We start from the raw sequence: 20,893 nt of genomic DNA, 5'->3' as shown, positions 1-20,893 counted from the left end.
TACCATCTGATTTTGCTGCTTATATGGACCAGACCTAACTTTTGCCTGACAATGGAATAACCCTTTTCCTTGGAATGTGATGTCTGTGTTGCACTGAAGTTTCTGTAAAAGATACTGTTTTAGAGTTAATGAGGTTTTAAAAGGAAAAGGTAACCTAATTTTTGAAGGCAAGAACAGGAGAACTTTGCCCCTTTCTACTATAACTTTATTTTCAAGGAAGGGGTATGTTCAGATAATTAGAATATAAATACTTTGCCAGAAATGATGAGGAGTTAATAGATACCCTGCAATGTTTTTCTGGGTGTTTGGAAGCTATGATTTTTGTCCTTTAAAGTTGACCAAAAACATTTTATAAATGTGTTTTCACATTTCACTAATGCTTTCTCTTTTCCAGTTAATAACCTGAAGCACAAGAAGTAAGTGGACAAACAAGCTGACAAAACTACCCATGTTGTTGGGAGGTCTGTGAACAAATATCCTGTTCACAGGAGAATAGCTGCTCCAGGGAGCTGAGTGGGGTTGAGAAAATGGTGCACTGGGAAAGGATCATAGTCCACTTTCCTATCCCCAATGGCTGCTGTTTATCCTCTTAAAATACCTGGGAGGAATCCATTCACAAATCTCTTGACAGTACATCTCATTTGACATCAGATCTTTGCCTGGCGCACTAACGCTGAAATTTTGTCAAAGTCTAACATTGCAGGCTTAAAATGACAGTTCTGTTTATTTTTCCATGATAAAACTCATTCATAAGATACTTTTTTTTTAGGTGTTCCAACTCCAAGCCCAGAAATCCTTCGTCATACCTTAAACATGCTTGTCCGAGAGAGGAAAATATACCCAACGCCTGATGGCTACTTCATTGTGACTCCACAGACATATTTTATAACACCATCTCTTATAAGAACTAACAGTAAATGGTACCATCTTGATGAGAGGATACCTGACCGGTCTCAGTGTACCTCTCCACAGCAAGGAACTATAACTCCTTCCACCTCAGGCTGTGTCAGGGACAGAACGTTACCCAAAAACCACTGCGACTCTTGCCATTGTTGTAGAGAAGACATGCACAGTATGCATGCCTCTACCCTACAGAGGAAATCGGCAAAAGACTGCAAGGACTCCTATTGCCCCCCTTCTCTGTGCCAGGTGCCACCCACTGAAAAAAGTAAAAGTACTGTAAATTTTTCATATAAAACCGAGACACTTACAAAGCCTAAAGATGGAGAGAAGCAGTCTAAAAAATTTGGGCTAAAATTATTTCGTCTAAGTTTCAAAAAGGACAAGACAAAGCAACTGGCCAATTTTTCTGCCCAGTTTCCTCCTGAGGAATGGCCTTTGAGGGATGAAGACACTCCTACCACTATACCTAGGGAGGTAGAGATGGAGATTATTAGGCGTATTAACCCAGATTTGACTGTGGAAAACGTTATGAGGCACACTGCACTAATGAAAAAACTTGAAGAAGAAAAGGCTCAGCGAAGCAAGGCTGGAAGTTCAGCTCACCATAGTGCAAGAAGTAAAAAAAGTAGAAGTCATAGAAAGTCTCATGGAAAATCTCGGTCACACAGCAAAACTCGAGTCTCTAAAGGAGATCCTTCAGAGGGTTCCCATCTGGATGTACCAGGTGAAAGAGACTATGATTTCTATGACCCCGTCACTAGGTCCCCACGGGAAGGCTGCTTCATAATAGAACACAAAAGGGACAACTTTATCATGCACAGCAGTCCTAATGTTCTTGAATCTCATTTTCCAATGACACCTGAATGGGATGTTTCTGGTGAACTAGCCAAAAGAAGAACTGAGATGCCTTTTCCTGAACCATCGAGGGGAAGCTCCCATTCTAAGGTCCATCGAAGCCACAGCCATACGCAGGACCGACGATCAAGAAATGAGAGGTCTAATAAAGCCAAGGAGCGGTCTCGATCAATGGATAACTCTAAAGGACCCCTGGGTGCTGTTTCTTTAGGGACTCCTGAAGAGATAGCTGAAGCTTGCAGCCAAGATGACCAAACAGCTAGCCAAACCTACATTGATGATAGCACCTTAAGGCCTTCACAGTCGCTTAGTCATCAAAGGGCTCTGATGTCATCTGCAAACTACAAAGAGGTAGTTAAACCCGAAAAGACAGGTGGCAATGCAGACACTCCCTGTAGCTTGTTGGAACAAAACAAGTCAGCAGAGAATTTACCAACCTATGGTGAGCTCAATTCTTGTGCAACAAAATCAGCCACTGATGATTATTTTCAGTGTAACACGTCTAGTGAGACTGTACTTACTGCTCCATCACCTTTGGGGAAAAATAAAGATGATCATGACACAGTGACTCTGACTGATAGTATTAAAAAAGTGTCTCCTTCAGAGAGACAGTCAAAACACATAGCCAGAGACCCAGGAGTACACAAAGAGGAGTCGCCTAAAGGGCCAAACAGTAGTGGTGGGCTAATTGCTACCAGCCAAGCCCCTGAAGTCATTGCAAATGGCCGACTGGTTCAGCATCACAACACAGAATCCACTAGCCTTGACAAGAGGAAAGAAATATTTAGCAAAGACACACTCTTTAAGCCTCTCCACAGTACCCTGTCTGTGAACAGTTTCCATAAGCCCAGTGTGCCACTACTAAAACCTCATCAAAAGACTCCGTCAGACACATTGCCAAGCAGATGTGACAAACTTGAACAAACAATGGTGACCTCTGTTACACAAGTTATTCCTGTTTCACAGAGACAACAAGAGTCAGCTGGGAACCAGGAAGCTTCGTTTGATTATTACAACGTATCTGATGACGATGATTCTGACGAAGGGACAAACAAAAATGCCGAAGAAGAGAAGAATAGGGATGACGTGGATACTATGCAGTGGCTTCTTGAGCGGGAAAAGGAAAGAGACCTGCAAAGGAAGTTTGAGAAAAATCTCACCCTCCTCACTCCAAAGGAAACTGAAAACAGCAACAACCAGAGGGCCACACATTCCGCTAGACTGGACAGCATGGACAGCAGCAGCATCACTGTTGACAGTGGGTTCAATTCTCCACGGTAGGACCATACAATGCATTTATAAACCTCTGTAATACTTTAACCTAACATTATAGTGGGGCCATATTACTACAGTTTTAAAAAAGATAGCATTTGTTTTCCTGCAGCTGGGGGCAATCTTGATGTGTTTGGTTGGTTGGTTACCTGCCCCAAAGTTGGCAGCAACTAAGTACTTATGGGCGGTTGTGCGGTTGGAAATAAGGCCAGTCATTTACAGAATATGCAAGTTATGATTCTGCTAAATAGCCAGACATTGAGCTTGTACCATACTTTCATAAGGTCAGTTTGGTGTCATGATCTCTATCATGTTGCCAGGTTTTAAAAGCACACATTTGATTACAGATGTGTGAAGACAGATTCTCTGGCTGGACTGTCTATATAAGGCTTATGCTTGTGTGGAATTCTGTACATGCAGTCTGTAACTATTGAGGTATTGTGCTTGCAAATTAGTAGGAAATCTACAACTATCCCCATATATGTAATGATCAGTATGGTACCTTTTTCATGAAGAAAGAGCTCTTGTAAGTCCAAAAGGTCTTTTCTGTCTTGTGAACTCACATAAGAGGTGGACCTTAGGCTGAAGTAAATATAGGGTGTTTTTTTTCATATTTCATTTGTGTTCATTGGGATGGACAAGAAACTAGACAGGCAAAAATCATCTGTAGCTGGACATTTTTTGTTAAGAAGCAAGTGAGCGCAGCAAACTAACAGTCTGTTATTCATTAACAAGGAAGAGACATTTATAAATAAAATAATCTATTAGGCAGGAATAGTTCCACATTGTATATTAAATTGTAAAGACAAATAACTTACAGGGCCATTCAGCACCTGGAAAATATAGTGAAAGGCTTACTTTTTGCTGATGCCATTTTTTTGGCATTTTATACGACATCATCAGCATCCAGTGTCCCAGCAGCAAACCGGCAGCTACATCCTCCATTTTAAAGCCATGTAGTGTGAGCAAGAGAACAACAAGCAAACACATGGTAAGGAAAGGTGTGGAGGCAAAGTAGCGCTATCTCCGCTTCCAGCACCCACCCTCGCACCCGCCTCCCTTTTCCTGGGGACAGGGCTCTTCTTTCTTTCTTTCTTTCTTTCTTTCTTTCTTTCTTTCTTTCTTTCTTTCTTTCTTTCTTTCTTTCTTTCTTTCTTTCTTTCTTTCTTTCTTTCTTTCTACACATTGTTGCCTGGAGCAACGAATACGCATTAAATCATCCAGGCAGAGCAAAAAAAAAATTTCTCCACCAGTTAACACACAAAGCATGCCTCTCTAAACTACCCCTCCCAAAAAATCAGGAACTAGATTTTTAAAGCTTCAAGGCTCATAATTCCAAAAGGAGTAGCAGTACATTAAGCACTATGTACCTGTGATTAGATGCATAGGCATAGCAACGGAGAAGTTTTACTTTTAAAAAATTAGCTTGCATCACAGTCCCTTTAAAACAGGGAAAAGGTAATTGGCTGCTTGGCTTGATTGACAGGCAGAGGAGAGTTGCATGTATAGCTCGTTTCTCCTCCGCCATTTCAAGCAGGCATGCGGCGTGCCAAGAAGAGTGAGAAGGCGGCAGAGGAGAGCGAGAGGGCCGGGAGGTGAGGAATGGCTGGAGGTACGCTGGCATAATGCTATTTTTTTCAATGTGTGGAATGGCCCACAGTTTTCACAGTGAAATCAATGTCCTGCTTTCATGGATTCCAGTCAAGCATATCAAACTGTGTAGGGGGGGGGGGCATGAATAAAAAGATGGAAACTAAGAACCAATATATCTGTATTTTGAAACTAGGAAGTTCAGTATTAAGATGTAGGTCTTCCACTAACAGAAATTGCAGGTAACTGCTCTGGTCCATTAGAAAAATTCAAAGCTGTAGATGGAACTGAAATATCAACAGGGTAGCAAGCAGACTTTTATAATGCTTCAAAATACAGACAAAATGGTGCTCTTGATGATTCACAGTCTGTACGCCAGAAATAGAAAACTTCTAAAACAGACTATGAACTGAACATAGTGTGGTTTGTTTCGAAGTAAAAAAAATCCATTGATTGATGATGTCAGCAGGACTTACCTCCAAGGAAACACCTCTAGAATGAGGCAGACGACCCCAATGAAGGTAATGAAATAGTGAGATAGCTTTTGAATTTCACATAATCCTTTCTCAAGCTGAGTTTTAAACCAAAAACTGGAGAACTCAGAGAAAAAAAATGTTGCCAGTGGAATGCGACTTTCAAAGTCAAATACAAATACATTGGTAGCAGCATCTTTTTCTTCTTACCCTACACCTAATTTTTCTTCAGCATCCACTCTAAGAAAGAGTTTGTTGAACTTTAAAAGGTGTCCTGCTATTTTGTGACTTTCAACTGCTCCCCATAAATTGGGTATTTTGTTGTTGCTAATAAGAGTCTGAATGATCAGAATTTGAACAATAACTGTAACATGTTACCTAATTCGTCATAATTATGTTTGATTCCAGAATTTACATTTTTGCTTCTTCAGGATGTTAAAATCAGTCTTAGACTCAATATTTTAAAATTCTGAGGAATTCAGTTTAGGTTTAATAGATTATCAATTAATAGAATATTGTTCTTTAGCTGTTTTATACCCGGGTGCCTCCTTTATCATCCAGGGAGGAGAATGATACCCACCCTGCTGCAATCATGTGACAGTGTGTTATGCACTGCTAGATTCACATGATAGGATGAGGAGGAGCAAGAAATTACCTCATTGGTGAGGAGGAGAGTTCCAGATGCCAAGTTTGTGTAGACCAGGGGTAGTCAAACTGCGGCCCTCCAGATGTCCATGGACTACAATTCCCAGAAGCCCCTGCCAGCATTCACTGGCAGGGGCTTCTGGGAATTGTAGTCCATGGACATCTGGAGGGCTGCAGTTTGACTACTCCTGGTGTAGACTGTTATCAGATTGAGTGGTAGAGAAAGAGAGAAAGAAGGGCTGTTGTTTTATACCTCACTTTTAACTTTCCAATGGAGTCCCAAAGCAACTTACAAACACCTTGCCCTTACTTTCCCCACAACAGACATCCTGTGAGGTAGGTGGGGCTGAGAAAACTATTGTGCAAGAACAGCTCTAGGAGAACTGTGACTGGCCCAAAGTCACCTAGCTGGCTGCATATGGAGGAATGGGAAATCAAACCCGTTTCTCCAAATTAGAGTCTACCGCTCTTAACCACTACACCATGCTGGTACTCTTAACTGCTATACAACACTAAGACAGGGAGGAGAGAGAAAGCAAGGGAGTGGATGTCTGTACCTGTGCTAGAAAGAATCCTCTCCACCAATTCCCAATCTTACCTTGCTGTCCTGCTTCTCCTTCAAGCCAGCATGTAAGGAGAGGCAGGAATCCTTGGTCATGTGCACTAACAGCAGGCCTTTCAAACTGCATTAAAAGAAAGGTGGATCTCTAGGGAATCATGATACAGAAGTTAGGGTTCCATAACCCACCTGATGGTCCTAACACATGGGTTGAAAGCTACTAGGTCAGAGGGTGAAAGTTTCTGAATTGGCGAGGGTATTCCTTGCATGTTCACAGAAATGCATGCTTACTGTCATTCCTGATCTGAACTGGAAAAACACCCTTCTGGACTCTCTGTAGATTCAGGACAGGTCAGCCAAGGCTCTTTACAGAAATGTGTTGCATCTAAGCAACATCTAAGCAATACTCTTGTTCTTTAAGTTATTGTGTTACATACTACTGAGGAAGAACGTCCTGATTCAGTTGGTGATATGGTGCTATTCCCTCCATGGGGTCAGGGAACATATCTAGACACCAACTCCTCTGTTTTCCTAGGTAAAGGTAGAGTTTCCATTTATTCTTATGGATCTTTACCAAAACTTGGAGATATAGGTTAAAGCAAGCTTTCTTTTTCTCATTGATAGACTCTGATACTTTTATCATTCGGCACAATTCCTAGACCATTCTTGAGAAAAGGCATGGTATTTCCTTTGATGTATATACAGATTTAAAAATATTCTCCAGGACTGGTCCTTTCTGAACAGATCCTACCCTAACCTGTTTGCTAACTGTGGCAGGCTGATAAGCATATGAATATTCTCTTGCTTCAGCCTCTCAGTGGCTCAGTGTAGGTATTCCAGAAACATGTGTTTAGGGAATCCCACTGCCCCCCCTGTTTAAAGGCTACGATCCCGCTACAAGAGAGAACCCCCCTGTGGCACTGCACATGAGTTGGTTTCAGGAGAACTGTACGCTGCCCTGTTACCCAACTACCGCATTTGCCGGCGTATAAGATGATCCCCCAACATTTCCACTCAAAATACAGAGTTTGTTACATTACATCACAGTACTATGGGCAGCTAGGTCTATCCCAACTGAAGTGCACCCGGCGTATAGGACGACCCCCCCCCCCACTTGGAGGCATGTTTTTCAGGGGGGGAGTCTTATACGCCAGCAAATACTGTAATTAAATTTATGCTTCATGCTGCTTTTGTATGGCCTGTGTTCTGCACAGCAAAGATCATTCGTGGAACAGCCATCTGAATTTTTAACATGAATCCACAGCAAAGATCATTTGTGGAACAGCCATTTGAGTTCTTAACATGAATCCACTCTACCCCCAGCCCACCCATCTGAAACAAATAAAAAGTTTTTAAAAACTCAAGAGTAAGTTGCAAACCTTGGAGTGATTTATTATAAATAGTTTCTGGGATTGGTTTTTTTCATAGGGAGCCTCGGGTTATGGCAAGGAAAGTTGTCCTATTTTTGATGCAGTCTTTTTTTTGGGGTGGGGGGGGGGGAGAAGATATTTCATTGGATTTGATGTTTGAAACACAGGAGGTTTTTGAACAGGAAACTGCAGGCAGGGTAAGGTGATCCTATATGGTGAAAGTGGTAGTCTCAGCAGAAGGAGGCCTAACTTTGGAAGAAGCACAGTAAAGTGAATCTGAACTTAAGAATAATTGCAGAACAACCGAAGGAAAGCAATGCAAACATATTATTGACAGCCTTGCAGGCTTTTACAGACAAATAGCCATTAGGTAGCATATAGGGTATCTAACATCCCATACTAGAATTGCCTCATCTGCCACTATTGACTCCGTTCACAAGCATGGATACATATGAATTAAAGGTGTGGTAACTTAATTGCCTAAAATATGCTTAGGTCATGCCTAAATTCATTATCTGGTCCTGGTTACCAATAAACATTTTGGAATGGGTGTCTACAGTGCAAGCCTTTTCTATTTTGGAAGGGGTTTTTTTTTAAGCCTTTTCAAATGCGCCCTGAATTCTTCCATGGGGAAATATGCTAGTAGTGCTCCATGTGGGCTGCAGTGCAACAGTAATTCTCATAACTTGGTTCAGTCATGCAGCCTCCCCCAGTTGATCCACAATGGCCCTGGTTTTGAGTGCCTCAGTTGGGAATGCAAAGGTTGAACTGTTTCTACCCCTTGAATGACAAATGACAACTTCAGCATTCTGACATTTGTTCAAGATCAAAATTCTTTAACACCGAAAATTTCTTAAGAGTAATTAGTATGATGACTGATAATTACTGAATGCTTCTGTGGCTTTGAGCATTCATAAAGATTGCTTAAACTTTGCAAGTTAGTCTTTGCAGTCACCAAGGTGAGGGACTTGCTTTTTTATTAAAAAAGAAAAATTAAGGATAAGTTCCCAGCACACTCAATTTCTCAGCCAGCACCGACTTTCCTCGGGATAAAATTGCAGAACTTGCACAGTCCTTTCATATATTGTCCTTTGCGGTTGTCCTGTTGCAATAGCACTGTTTTGAAATATAACTTATGGTTTTTACCTCCTAGCAAGGCAGATAGATATATACATGTATATGTATGTTATATGTGTATTTTCCCCCCTCCCTCTTTAGCACTCGAGAGAGCTTAGCTTCCAACACTTCAAGTATCGTTGAAAGCAACCGACGTCAGAACCCAGCTCTCAGTCCTGCGCATGGCGGGGCGGGTCCAGTGTTCAGCTATCGAGCAGCGGCTGACCCGCCAACAAGTGAAGCTGAAAAACTGCAGAAACCTGCTAATTGCCTGCAAGCTTCTGTTACAAGTGTTTGATAGTGCTTCTGCCTCAGATCTTCTGTCTCATCCTATACAGTAAAGTTTACGACACTGGGACTAATGTTTACGTCTTTGGGAAGGGGGGGAAAAACAGGCATCTCAACTGCACAGTTTTTCTCGTCTACTTAAACTGTGCCGCTAAGTAGGCTAGGGGCAACAAAGAAATCTTTATTTCAAGGTATTGCTTTTCACATTTGCGGCTCTGTAGCAGCAGAATAGCAGTAGGGATAATATGTACACTTTTGCTTCACTTAATCGTAACTGAGCACATATATGAAAGTCTCGACACTGTAAGTGTAATCTGCATTTTCAATGTCATGCAGTTGCCAACTTCATTTTAAAAATGCCACAGATATGTGATGTCCCCTACCACTGGTTAAGCTCTTTACTATAGAGTTGATGCTTTCCCTTTATAACAGAGCCTTCCATTGAAAGTAAACAGCTAAGAGTCACCTTTGGGGGGGGGGGGGGAACAATGCCAAACAAAACTTAGGGAAAGACCTCAGCACTACCTGTGAATTATTTATACATCTGTCATTTTTCACTGTGAGTTTTCATGACATGATCTTGCAAGAATCCATAGCCAATGTAAGTCAAAAGAGGTCATGTTTTAAAGATGCAGGAAGGGGCAAGAGAATAATGGAGATGCTGTTTATTTTTGCTTTGTTTGATTTCTTTAAAAGTATATACTATGCTTGCCTAAAATTTATTTCTTAATTTTCCCTAGCTGCAAGCAGGGAGGTGAGGAAGGAGAAAACTAACTTTGATTGGAGCGTGTCACTAAGTGATAGAAGAGGTAACAAAGGAAGGTAGTTTTTTAAATAGGTGTTCACTGCGCCACTCCAGTTGTTACTCCAAATTAATATTGAAATGATTTGTTTGAACAAAGGAGAAGAAGAAAGGTCTTTGTGATACAAATGATGAGTAAATAGCCTGAAGAGTTGATTTCTTTCTATGGAAGGACATATTTCTATTTTATGTAACTTTTAGAGTGCCTAAATTAGGCTGTTTAAACTAGCATACACTGTAGAGGTTATCAGAGAACAGAGTTTAGAGACTAATAAACTTCAGGCCTTTTATTGAATTACATTTCTTTGTGAGTTAACATTGTATGGAAATACTTAGGTTTTTTTAAAGTCATATGAGTTGAAAGTAAATGTGTTCAGAAGGATCACTGGTATAGAGAGATTACTTTTCTAGTCTGAAAGAATGCAAGATGATAAAACAGTTTTCATTGATGTACTCAAAAGCTTGCTAAGTTTTTCATCAACAAAGGTTAGTTCAATAAAAGACATCACTTTACGTCTTTTTTGTGTGTCTCACAAAATTGGTAGAAGCTCTGTATCCACAGATTTGTTATACCGGTGCCCTGAAATTGCTAATCCAAAGTAATTTTTAAAATCCTATTCCTGTTGAAATTGTAGAGCCCTCTTAAAACTAAGAGTAAGCTTCAGAAGTGTAAAGGGGCAAATTTGGCTCATCATTATTTATGCAACCCCATACTCCAAAAAATGATGTTCATTTCATCATAATGATAGTATTCATGCAAGAAATTTTTTAAAAAGCAGTAGTTCAGAAGCAGTGTAAATTGCTGAATGTGCATTGATATTTATACTTCCTCTCTCTTTTGGTGATACCCAGGTGCTATAACCAAGCGTACCAGTAAAGACAGTATTTGCAACAGGTAATGAGAGCCATTCCTATAGCCTGCTCAAGCTTCTTGTGTTCTGTGTCGTCTTCTGAAGGTGCACTCGTATTCTTAAACACCTTTCAGGTGCTTATGACATAGCTTTATAAACACTGGACACAACTGGTTTTAGTTTACAGTGGGGCAGGTCATGGCATTGCCACTCGAAGGGTTCTAATCTGGAGAACAGCACAGTCTCAGCTGTGCCTACTGGAGATCTGTACAAGCCTTCCTTATGCTTGATGGTGGGAAGTGTCCTGGACAGGCTATGCTGATGTGCAAACCGAGCTTTGGGAATCCTGTGGAGCTTTGAGTTGCAGCACTTGCATCTACAACAACCAATCAAATCAAGTCTAGAAGGATTCTTTCTTATCATGTAAAAATTCTCTTTGTTACAAGTGGTGAAGACGGCCCAGTGCATGGATTGGAGGTTATTATGCTGCTTGGTTGGTTTGTCATTTGGCTTCCTGCCTATAAATACCTTCGAAGCTATGTTGTAATAACCCAGAAATGCATTGCCTGACAAAATTTATTGCTTACATATGTAACTCTGGGAATATTTAAAACAGGCAGAGACTCCAGAGTTGCTATTATTTTAAGGGGGAATTGCCATAACACTATACAGTAGCTAATCATGATTTTTTTTTGTTTGAGATGTGCTCTGATAATTATAGTATGTATCAGTTCACTAAATAAAATTTCTTATATGGTACCTTAATTTATAGCTGAAAGCAAAACAAAAACTAATAAAATGCAGTATTAAGATGTGAACAGGGAAGATGTATGAGAAACATTCTTCCTTCTGCTCTTTTAGTTGAAATTATTGAAATTGATACATGTGGCAGTTATGCAGACGATATCATCTCCATGTTAAAAAGACATTCTCCCTGGGTGATATTTGAAGGTTCCCAAAGACAAGCTTTAAAAGGGTCCTGTTAATGTTGGCGTGGCTTTTGGCCAATAATATGTTTATGGCATTTTATTAACATTAATGTGACTCTCCGAAAATGTAATTATAAACCGAAACTGCAAAAAGAAACATTCTTATTGTGCATTTTTTTAATATAAGAAAAGCCTGTCTTGAGAATATAAAAAATTATACCCGCAAGAATGGAGCTTGAGTGTTTTTATCACCCTGTGATAAAATCATGATGATCTTGGCCTTTCATGGTTGAATACCTATCATCCTCTTTCCAGTGTATCAAATGAAAGGTTTACAAAACCAGAATGCGTTGAATCTCGATATTGTGTTCAACTTTAAAGGGTCAACACAAATCTGTCGGCATTTTGCACACTTGATATGTATTATTATAATACAACATGTTACTTTTATGGTAAGAACTTTTTTTTTTACACATATAACTACCTCCATCAGTTTGATGAAATGCAGCAACATGTTTTTAAAAATGGGTATTTGTTAACAGCAACGCTGAAAACTTTATGAAGAAAAGACCGTGACGTTCTCTTGTGTGTCGGTGCTTGCGTATGAAGTCATTTTTCATTGCCATGATTTCCTGTTACTGTATTCATTTGGCTTTTGGCTTTAGCAGTAATGAAATTTCATATAAGGCTCATAGAATCCTTTTGAGGAATGAAAGGGGATGGGGTCAAAATTGTCCTTTTGACTTTCTATTTCTGAAATTTCTACCTGGTAGAAAGTCAAGTGTTGGTTGTAACTTAGAAGCCTGTTAATGTATACAGTATATGGAATATGATTGGCGGTTTGGGGCTTAGCAGAAGACACACCAGGTCTGTTGCCTCCATTTTCCACACTTTGGGCCCTATTCTGCCTTGGTTCATTGCAGCATATCACAACAGAGGTTAGCTGTGGATTTTCTGCCTCCAGATGGACCACTGGTGTGATGTACTCACATTGGCTCACGCATCTTGGGGATCAGATAATATAGAGCCCGTATTTTTTCACTTTTGAAATAATTTGACCAACAGAATCACCAGATAAAGTATAGGAGTGTTTGTCCTTAAGGCATCCAGTGAAGAAAGGAGAGGAGCAGTTAAGCTAATTCCAGAAGCATTCTAAAAAAGAATAAATGACTATTGTCCTTCAGCAAGGATAATTTTGTCAGATGCACATGGAATAGTGCTAAGGTTTTGTTCAGTCCAAGGTACGCTGTCATCATTATTGCAAAAATAACAAACAGTAAAGAAAGAGCAGTTTGGAAGAATCCTTTAATAGGATAAAATTAAACCTGTGCCTATTATACTCAGGGCTGTGAATGATCTGTGAAATTCAGATTTTGCTGCAGGAAAAATCCAGGTTCTACCTGATAAGAGTTAGGTTCTATAAGCTGAACGTATATATATTTCTTCTTTTAGAAGTAGTCAAAACAATTCATTGGATTGAAGCTGCACTCCTTTGACCCCAGGTCTTAGTGATATTGTAAAATTTTTAGATCATCCCTCATGCATCTATTTGTAACTGTTTGGAAAAGCTTGTGAAAGTAGAGATTCAAGAGATCCTGAATAACATGCCAGATCCAGGCTCCATACTTGAGTGTCGCAGTTGTGGTCGTACCAAGTGTATACAGCCCTGTTTATAAACAGCTACATGGTTAAAAAGCATTCTTGCTCTCAGTAAATCACTAGCAATAGTGGCAATTACATTCACTTTTTGACAAGGTGAATGAATCGCTTTTAGAAGTAAGAGCATTTGATGAAACAGTGGTAATAGGTTGCACTGATATCATGCCTTTTACCAGAGGATCTCAAGTACTTCACAAATGCAGTTATTGGAAATAAACTAACTGAATGGGCTTTTCAGTAATGGTGTTTTGGTCCACTATGTTAGTGCCACAAATTTGCCATCACCAAGATACACTTATTTGACTTAAAAGTGACTGTGCTTCAGTGTACCTTTTGCCAGTGTCAGTTTTGAGATTGCTTTGGCCAGCAATGATTTGTTTAATATTTTAAACAAGTTCTTTGTTAACTCTTCAAAATTAATCTTTAAGTTTAAAAAACAAATGACACCATTTTGGAGCCTTGCCCTGTCTTTTATTAGTGTCAAATAGCTTATCCCCCACAATCTAGCCCATGCAAGTACTGAAGAACACTAAAAAAAAAAAAAGTGGGAGGGGAATGCAGAGGGTTTTTTTCCAAATACAGTATCGTTGAGGTCAGTAAACTGGGTTCTATTGTAGCTTGTTCTTTTCTGCTCTTTCAGAGAACTTTGTTATTAAACAGTAATACCTTCATCAAAACAGTGTTCTCAGCTTTAATTGTGAAGGTAATTGGCCCCTAGCAGATGTGTGTTTTGATTTCACTCCCAAAAGCCACAAACACACACGTCCGTCTTGTTAAGCAGCTTGGCACCCTCTCTTTCAGTAACAGGTGACCATCACTGACTCGGAAAGCACTGCTAAAATCAGTTGCTGCAGAATTTCCTTTCTCATAACTGGCTTTTGTCTGCAGGTATCCCTGTGGGGTTTTGTTGAGCCATTTGGGCACTGTGATCTAACAATAAATAGTGAGCTATCATGGGATAGTGATCTGTCATTCAAAAATCTACATCCATTTTTGTTGAGAGAATCAGACTTAGCTGGAATTAAAGAAACTTGGCCAGTATTCACACATATTTGGAATTAAAAAAAAATTCTGTCTCTAATGCTATAAGAAAAATCAGCATGACATGGAAGTAGTCCCAAATGAGGCCCAAGTGTTTCTGTGGTGCTTATTCGGTATTGTAGATCTACAATGGTAGTGGAAGAAGAGCTAGATTATGCACTAAACTAAGCCCTGCAAGATTGTCAGACCAGAGCTGCTTTGCATAGCAAGAAAGAGGACTTTAACATCAAATGCCATATAGGCTACAACATGCAGCTAATGATCATGAGAATGAGGATAGCCACACCCAAACTGGGGCTTGTATCATTTATCGGATTTTCAATTGTGATGCAAACAGGAGCCATATTGGCTACTTTGAAGACGTTTAAAGTAATAATAATCTATACAGAGGCAGTTTTGAAAAAGGGCACTAGGCACAATCACAGATTGGCTGCCATGGGGGATGAGGCCAATCTCAAAATTTTGGGACATTTACAAAAATGTTCAGAGGTTCCAGGCCAGGTGCCTTCCTGCTGTAGAGGCAACTGCTTCCAAATGGGTAGTCCCAGCAAAAAAGACGTCTCCTGGGCTCTTCGCTTTGGGAAAGAGATGCTCTTTGTTTTCATTTCCCAAAGGAAGGGGGAAGGGTTTGTACCTTGATTGGCCCGAGGAAGTGGCTTCCAAGCCAGAGACATATGAAAGTCTGTGGCCAAGCCAAGGGTACATGGATATGCTGGTTTTGCTTCAGATGACCTGAGCAATTGGCCAGCTGATAGGGAGCCACCTAAAGGGTCAATACTTTTTTCTCTTCCATTCAGATTGTCAGCAAACACCAAAAACATATCATTGGGTGCCACAATATCCTAGGCGCCATGTTGGTGATGACTATTTTACAGGATATACATTAAAATGGATACCAATCATAGAGAATAGCAGTTAAAGCCAGCTTGGTATAGTGGTTAGGAGCTCGAACTTCTAACCTGGCTGAGCCGGGTTTGATTCCCCGTTCCTCCTCCACATGCAACCAGCTGGGTGACCTTGGGCTCGCCACAGTGCTGAGAAAGCTGTTCTGACTGAGCAGTAAGATCAGGGCTCTCTCAGCCTTGCCTACCTCACAGGGTGTCTGTTGTGGGGAGAGGCAATTGGAAGCCGCTTTGATATTCCTTCTGGTAGAGAAAAAGTGGCATATAAGAACCAACTCTTCTTCTTAAATGGCGAGGCAAGCCTAATTCTGTTTGTCAGAGAGCAGAGCAGGAGGGAAGTGCTGTTGTGCAGGTGGCAGATCAGAACACAAGTTCAGCACAGAGCCATCGTGTAGCTTCTGTTGGACCTGCCAAACTTGCATCTTGCCAAGTATATATGGTGCATAAGTATGTCACAAACTCACCAGAGTGCCTCCTTTGAGAGTAGTTCTGGGTCATTTTCATGGTATGTGAAAGGTACCCTGCTAAATATTAAGCAAACTTCTCTGTGAGAAACACACACGCACACACCCCCTTGATGCTAGTACACAATAGTACTGTGAGTATAGGTTACATGTATAATCAGACACCCACCCGTGAGCATGAAAAATCTGAATAGGGCCCGTAGAGTAATTGGTACAGCTGTTGACTTCTTTACAAACAAGAGTTACATTTAAAGGGATCATAATTCTGCAGGTAACCTTCTGTGAGTGACTGAATGTGACTATTGCATTAGGTTTAAATGAGTTAATAAATGCAAATGGGACTTACTGTATGCTAGAAGGGAGTTTTGCAACCAAGACTGCCTTGTATAAATGTGTTTGCACTGAAAAAAAAAATTAAATTACTTGGTCTCTGGTTGCTGTAAAGGTCATCCAAGCTGGATGTTCTGTTTATATTGTATAGTATTTCATATGAAATAATTACAGTTCATGAAATGTCTTCCCTTAACGTTACTGTTTTATAACAGCACATTTGTGACATGGTTTTTATTGTGTCAGTGTACCATATTGTAAATGATGATAACTTGTCATGCTTAGAATAATAACTTAAAAGGAAAAAAAGGACAGGGATTTTTGTAAGTCTATATTTGAAAGTCCCTCCATATGGTAATATTGTGTTCATGTTGTATATGTAGTGTTGTGTGAAATATCCATTTTGGATTGTGTTACTTTTTAAAATATTAAATAACATTTGGTTATATGTTATGTCTTTCAGTCTTTTTCTTTTATTTTGCAAATGGCACTGCTGTGGGGGAAATCTGTATGCTGGTTATGTTCTGTGTTTTCAACTCATTTTCTCATGTTTATGTTTTTCTGTGTTAGAAACTAAAATGTCTTTTGGCCGTATCAAAATGTCTTATACCAAGTCTGACCATTGAGCCACCCAGCCAATTTTTGGGTACTCCAACTAACAGAAGAGTTCCCCAGTCTTTACTACCAAAGTTCTTTGAACAGAACATGCACGGCATATGACGGGGACGACGACAATCCGTGACACTCCAGATGTCCGTGGACCACAATTATCATGGTAGTAGTCCGCGGACATTTGGAGAGCTACAGTTTAGGCCACCCCCGGCATATGTTGTGAATCTGAGCCATGGGCCCCTCCCCCTAGTAGTATCTCTTAAGAAGTTAGGAAAACTGTAGCAGTGGAAAACCAAAGAGCAGCCATGGTGACCTTAATTAGAATTGAATTTAATTAAGGATCTCTCAGAAATCAAGCTTGTGACTTACTGCATGGAAAAATGAATGTGAGGATTATTACAGTGCTTTCCTTCAAAAGCAGAGAAGGCTTTAACTAACCGGATGTTGGCAAGGTGGCATTGTTTACAACATTGCTTTTGCTGCATTCCTAGGCAGAGCTACAGAAGATTTTTATGAATGAATGAAAACAAGTTAGCACCCTCCTGCGCTCTCAGTTCCCAGTCCTGGCCTGTTCCATGCAAACTGCTACTCTGGCTTTGGCAAGGCATCTTTTCCAGGGGAATTGTCATGCATTAGACTGGCCCCCAAGTCTCCTCTTGATTTTCACCAGCATCTCTCTCTTTCACTCCCTCCATTGTGTAAATTCACCTGTGGACAAGTTCCTTTCTTCCTGTCTGTTATGCTCATACACTATTCCTTTCTCAGAATTTCTGTAATTCTGTAATAATCGGGTCTAACCTTGAAAACCTTTCTGGTTTATAGAGACTGGATTTGTTGCTACCTGTAGCTGAGAGTCTTGAGGAATGTTTTGTTTTGTTTTTGCTTTTCTAACATCTCCCATTGTGAAGACATCTGGCTAGCTTGCTTTCTGGTGTGTTGACTACTTGGCTGTCTGCTTTTATTAATGAGAAAAATGGAAATCCTAGGTTGAGACTGAAAATTATGTACTCACACAACATGACCTGTAGCTGTTGATGTACAACTGAACCCACTGTGTGACAGCAAGTAAACTGGCCACATGGTTGAATGAGCTCTGTTTGAGGAACTGGACAGCACTATTCTCAGAGACTAGGGAATCCATCCTCTGACACCTGACATTTACAGGAGCTAACCTGGGGATCGGAGCTAACTTTCACCAGTCATACAGCAAAAACAATTCCAATGTGTTCCCACTTCACAGCCATCCAGATACCATCCCTGTGTTGGATTTATGCTGGTTTGTCTTCACGGACTTACAGGTAAGGATCCAGCCCTTCCTTTCTTTCCACATGCATGTTTGAAACCTATATTTTGCAGTGTAACAAAACCCAGAAACTGAACACATACAGAATTGACCTGCTTTCCTTAACAGTGCTGTGGTGTTTTCAGATTTTGTTTCACTGCAGAACAGAATGTTTTCAGGAATTCAATCTCTGCTCAAACCTAGTGGGTGGCTACTCAACAGTATTAGCTGACTCACATACATGTGCATTAATGTCTCCATGGCATTTGGTGAGTTGACTCAGCATGATAACTAAGCAGAAGCATGTTTAAGGTTCTAGTTCAACCTCTGTGTAAGCCAGTGAGCCTGATTGCACCACATTGTCTGTTAAATGAGAGAGGATCTCAGGTTATCATTACAGTCATCGTTGTCGTCCCCACCCAACACACACCATCCTAGTATAGTGGATGTCCCTTAAGTGGGTGGTCTAAGCCACTGGTCCCCAACCCCCGGTCCGGAGACCGGTCCTGGTCCGTGGATCAGTCAGTACCGGGCCGCAGCTCCTCCTCGTCCTCCTCCCTGGCTGCTGCCTCAGGGGCTGCCTTTCCACTCTGCCGCCTGCTCACCTTTGGTGCTCTCCAGCGGCCGCCATGGCTGGAGCTCCCCCTTGATGTGGCACTGCGCAGCTGCTGCTGGCAGCGCCCCCCAGCGGGTGGCAGGAAGTCAGGGGCGCCAGCAGGAAAGCAAGTGGAGCAGGGGCTCAGGCGTCCCTTGGCAAAAGACCACCCCTCCCCCGGGCCTCAGTAAAATTGTCAAATGTTGACCGGTCCCCGGTGATAAAAAGGTTGGGGACCACTGGTCTAAGCACCAAAAGGCGAAGACGGAGAGCAGGAAGATGCCCTTGGTTCTAGTAGTGGATTTGGTGGTATGCACTAAACTCACAAGTGGGGAAAGTTGGGTGTTAAGGTAAGTGAGAAACAGGGAAAGAGATCTCGCCTCACATATCCAGAAAGACTGAATGACAGGGGAAAAGAATACAAGTGGACGTTGAAGAAAAGACAGCTTTAACTAATCACAACTGTTTAACTTGTGAAAGAAAAGAGGGCTATAGATTAAATTGATAACTGTTTTGGGAACGGAAGGGGAAATATGGTCAAACAGTTTGACAAGCAATGACATGGAAGAACACAAAAGCCAGGAAAAAGGAAGAGAAAGCATCATTATAAAACTGAAGGGGGAACTGACAAGGACTTCCAGGCGACTCACATTTCCCTCTTTGTCACTACAACTTTCCTTACCTTACTTTCCTTAATTTACCTTATTTTCCTTAATTTTGGGGTGGCCGAACTGGCTCTCTGGGTACCCATGAAGTACAATTCCCATGAGCCCCTGTTTGGCCACCACAGCCTCCAATCTTCCTGCTTCTTTCTTTCCACCCATCAACCTGCTTTTATGTGCCCCCTTCGGCTATCCTTCCCAATCCTTGGCACCATCTCCCAGGGAAAACTGGCCCAGTTGTGTAAAGCTGATATAGGCCTGTCAGATTCCTCCAGCTATTAGAAAAATATGGGGGGGGGGGGGAATTAGCCAGGCAGCATATGACATCCACTAGAATTGGAAAACAAAATCCTTTCTTAGGCATGACATACTTCAGTGCAGAAAGTGGGTTGCAAAGGTAGAAGACAATGCAAGCCATACATCCATGAAGCTCTGCAATAGACTGCAACCCCTGAGTCTCGCCTTTGAATTAATAAAGAAGGGGAAACAGCTGCCTACTTAACAGACATGCCAGCCTGTGTGGAGATCTAGAATTAGTCTAAAATCAATAATACTGGGGTTATGGTCTGGCCAAAACTAAGTAGTTCAAAATCCCATGGGTTTCAGTTGGATGGATGTAAGCAGGTGCTTTGCTCTACCATTGAAATCTGCACATTTAAAAGGGCTTAATGTGGGCCTCAGTCCTCCCCAAAAATGTCTGGTAACTTCACTGTGTAAATGCTATTTCTACAGTCAGCTGCTTTTACTGCAAAACCACTGCCAGTTTACTGCCAGTATTTTGTTCCTTCTGCTGTAAATTCCGCTTTCTCCTGAACATGCTCACACACACGCAAGCTGTCAACTGAGGTCTAAACAATAGTACCTGAAGGGCATGGGTTTGGTCTAGGTCTCTTGTTGCTAATCCTTACTCTAGACCAGCCTTTCTCAGCTTTTTAGCTGTTTAGAAACCCCTGAAACATTCTTTAAGCTTCAAGAAATGTATAGAAGTGGCACAGTCCAGAATATGGTTGGGAAGTATAGCTGTGTACAGTGATGAGCCCCTCCCCTTCCCAGCCCCCCCAGGCTATCATTGGCCATTTTTGTGGGGGGGGGATGGGGTTTGCATGACGATATATGGTCATATCACCTAATAAATGTTTAATTTAAAAAATACATTAAAAATTTACTCCCACTTAGGTGGGAGAAACCCAGGGGCGCAAAGAAACCTCAGGGGTTCCCAAAACTGGGTTTGAGAAAACCCGCTCTAGACTGGGGTCTCCAGCATGTGTGTTCCGTGAGCATTCTGACGCAGGATGGTGGGTGTAGCCACAGAATGGCTGCCACAGAAAGTGGACCAAAAGGGAGGTGGAGCCAGGCATAAAATGTCAAAGAGTGAAGTTTTGTGTAATTCTGATAGTAACTTTGCAATATTGCAGGCAGATGTTCTGCTTAACATTATGCCTTTAAAAATGTTTTAAAGTATTTCTTGCATTGCCTTCAATCACACAGTGAAAATTACTGCATTGTGGAAGCAGCTGCACAGCCAATCAGATCTCCAGTGCCTCATCTGGCCCCACTCACATTCTAAAAACACTTGGTAGGTGCCAGGAAAAATATTGCATGAAGTTGCCTCATGCTGAATCAGACCATGCAGGTCAGTATTTTGACTGACTATGGCTGTCCAGGGTCACAGGCAGAGGTCTTTCATATCCTC

At 41.2% G+C, this 20,893-nt stretch overlaps 1 protein-coding gene across 8 annotated transcripts in view; it reads left to right on the top strand.

Annotated features, from left to right (window-relative positions):
• STOX2 (storkhead box 2) overlaps positions 1 to 20,893 on the top strand; it is a 140,534-nt gene that overhangs the window by 115,090 nt on the left and 4,551 nt on the right. For 4 of the 8 annotated variants that reach the window (XM_077302299.1, XM_077302301.1, XM_077302302.1 and 1 more), the window contains exons 3-4: positions 770 to 3,035; positions 8,886 to 16,497. In XM_077302299.1, coding sequence (XP_077158414.1) covers positions 770 to 3,035; positions 8,886 to 9,081 — 2,462 coding nt within the window. In that variant the 3' untranslated portion in view covers positions 9,082 to 16,497. Of the gene's footprint in view, positions 1 to 769; positions 3,036 to 8,885; positions 16,498 to 17,901; positions 20,777 to 20,893 lie in introns of those variants that run through there. The other 4 variants (XR_013225188.1, XR_013225187.1, XM_077302297.1 and 1 more) reach the window with 4 other exon arrangements.

The sequence above is a fragment of the Paroedura picta genome, chromosome 10 (genome assembly GCF_049243985.1).
Source record: "Paroedura picta isolate Pp20150507F chromosome 10, Ppicta_v3.0, whole genome shotgun sequence".
NCBI lineage: Eukaryota > Metazoa > Chordata > Lepidosauria > Squamata > Gekkonidae > Paroedura > Paroedura picta.
Note: the sequence above shows the minus strand (reverse complement) of the source record. Positions and strands in the feature narration are given on the sequence as shown.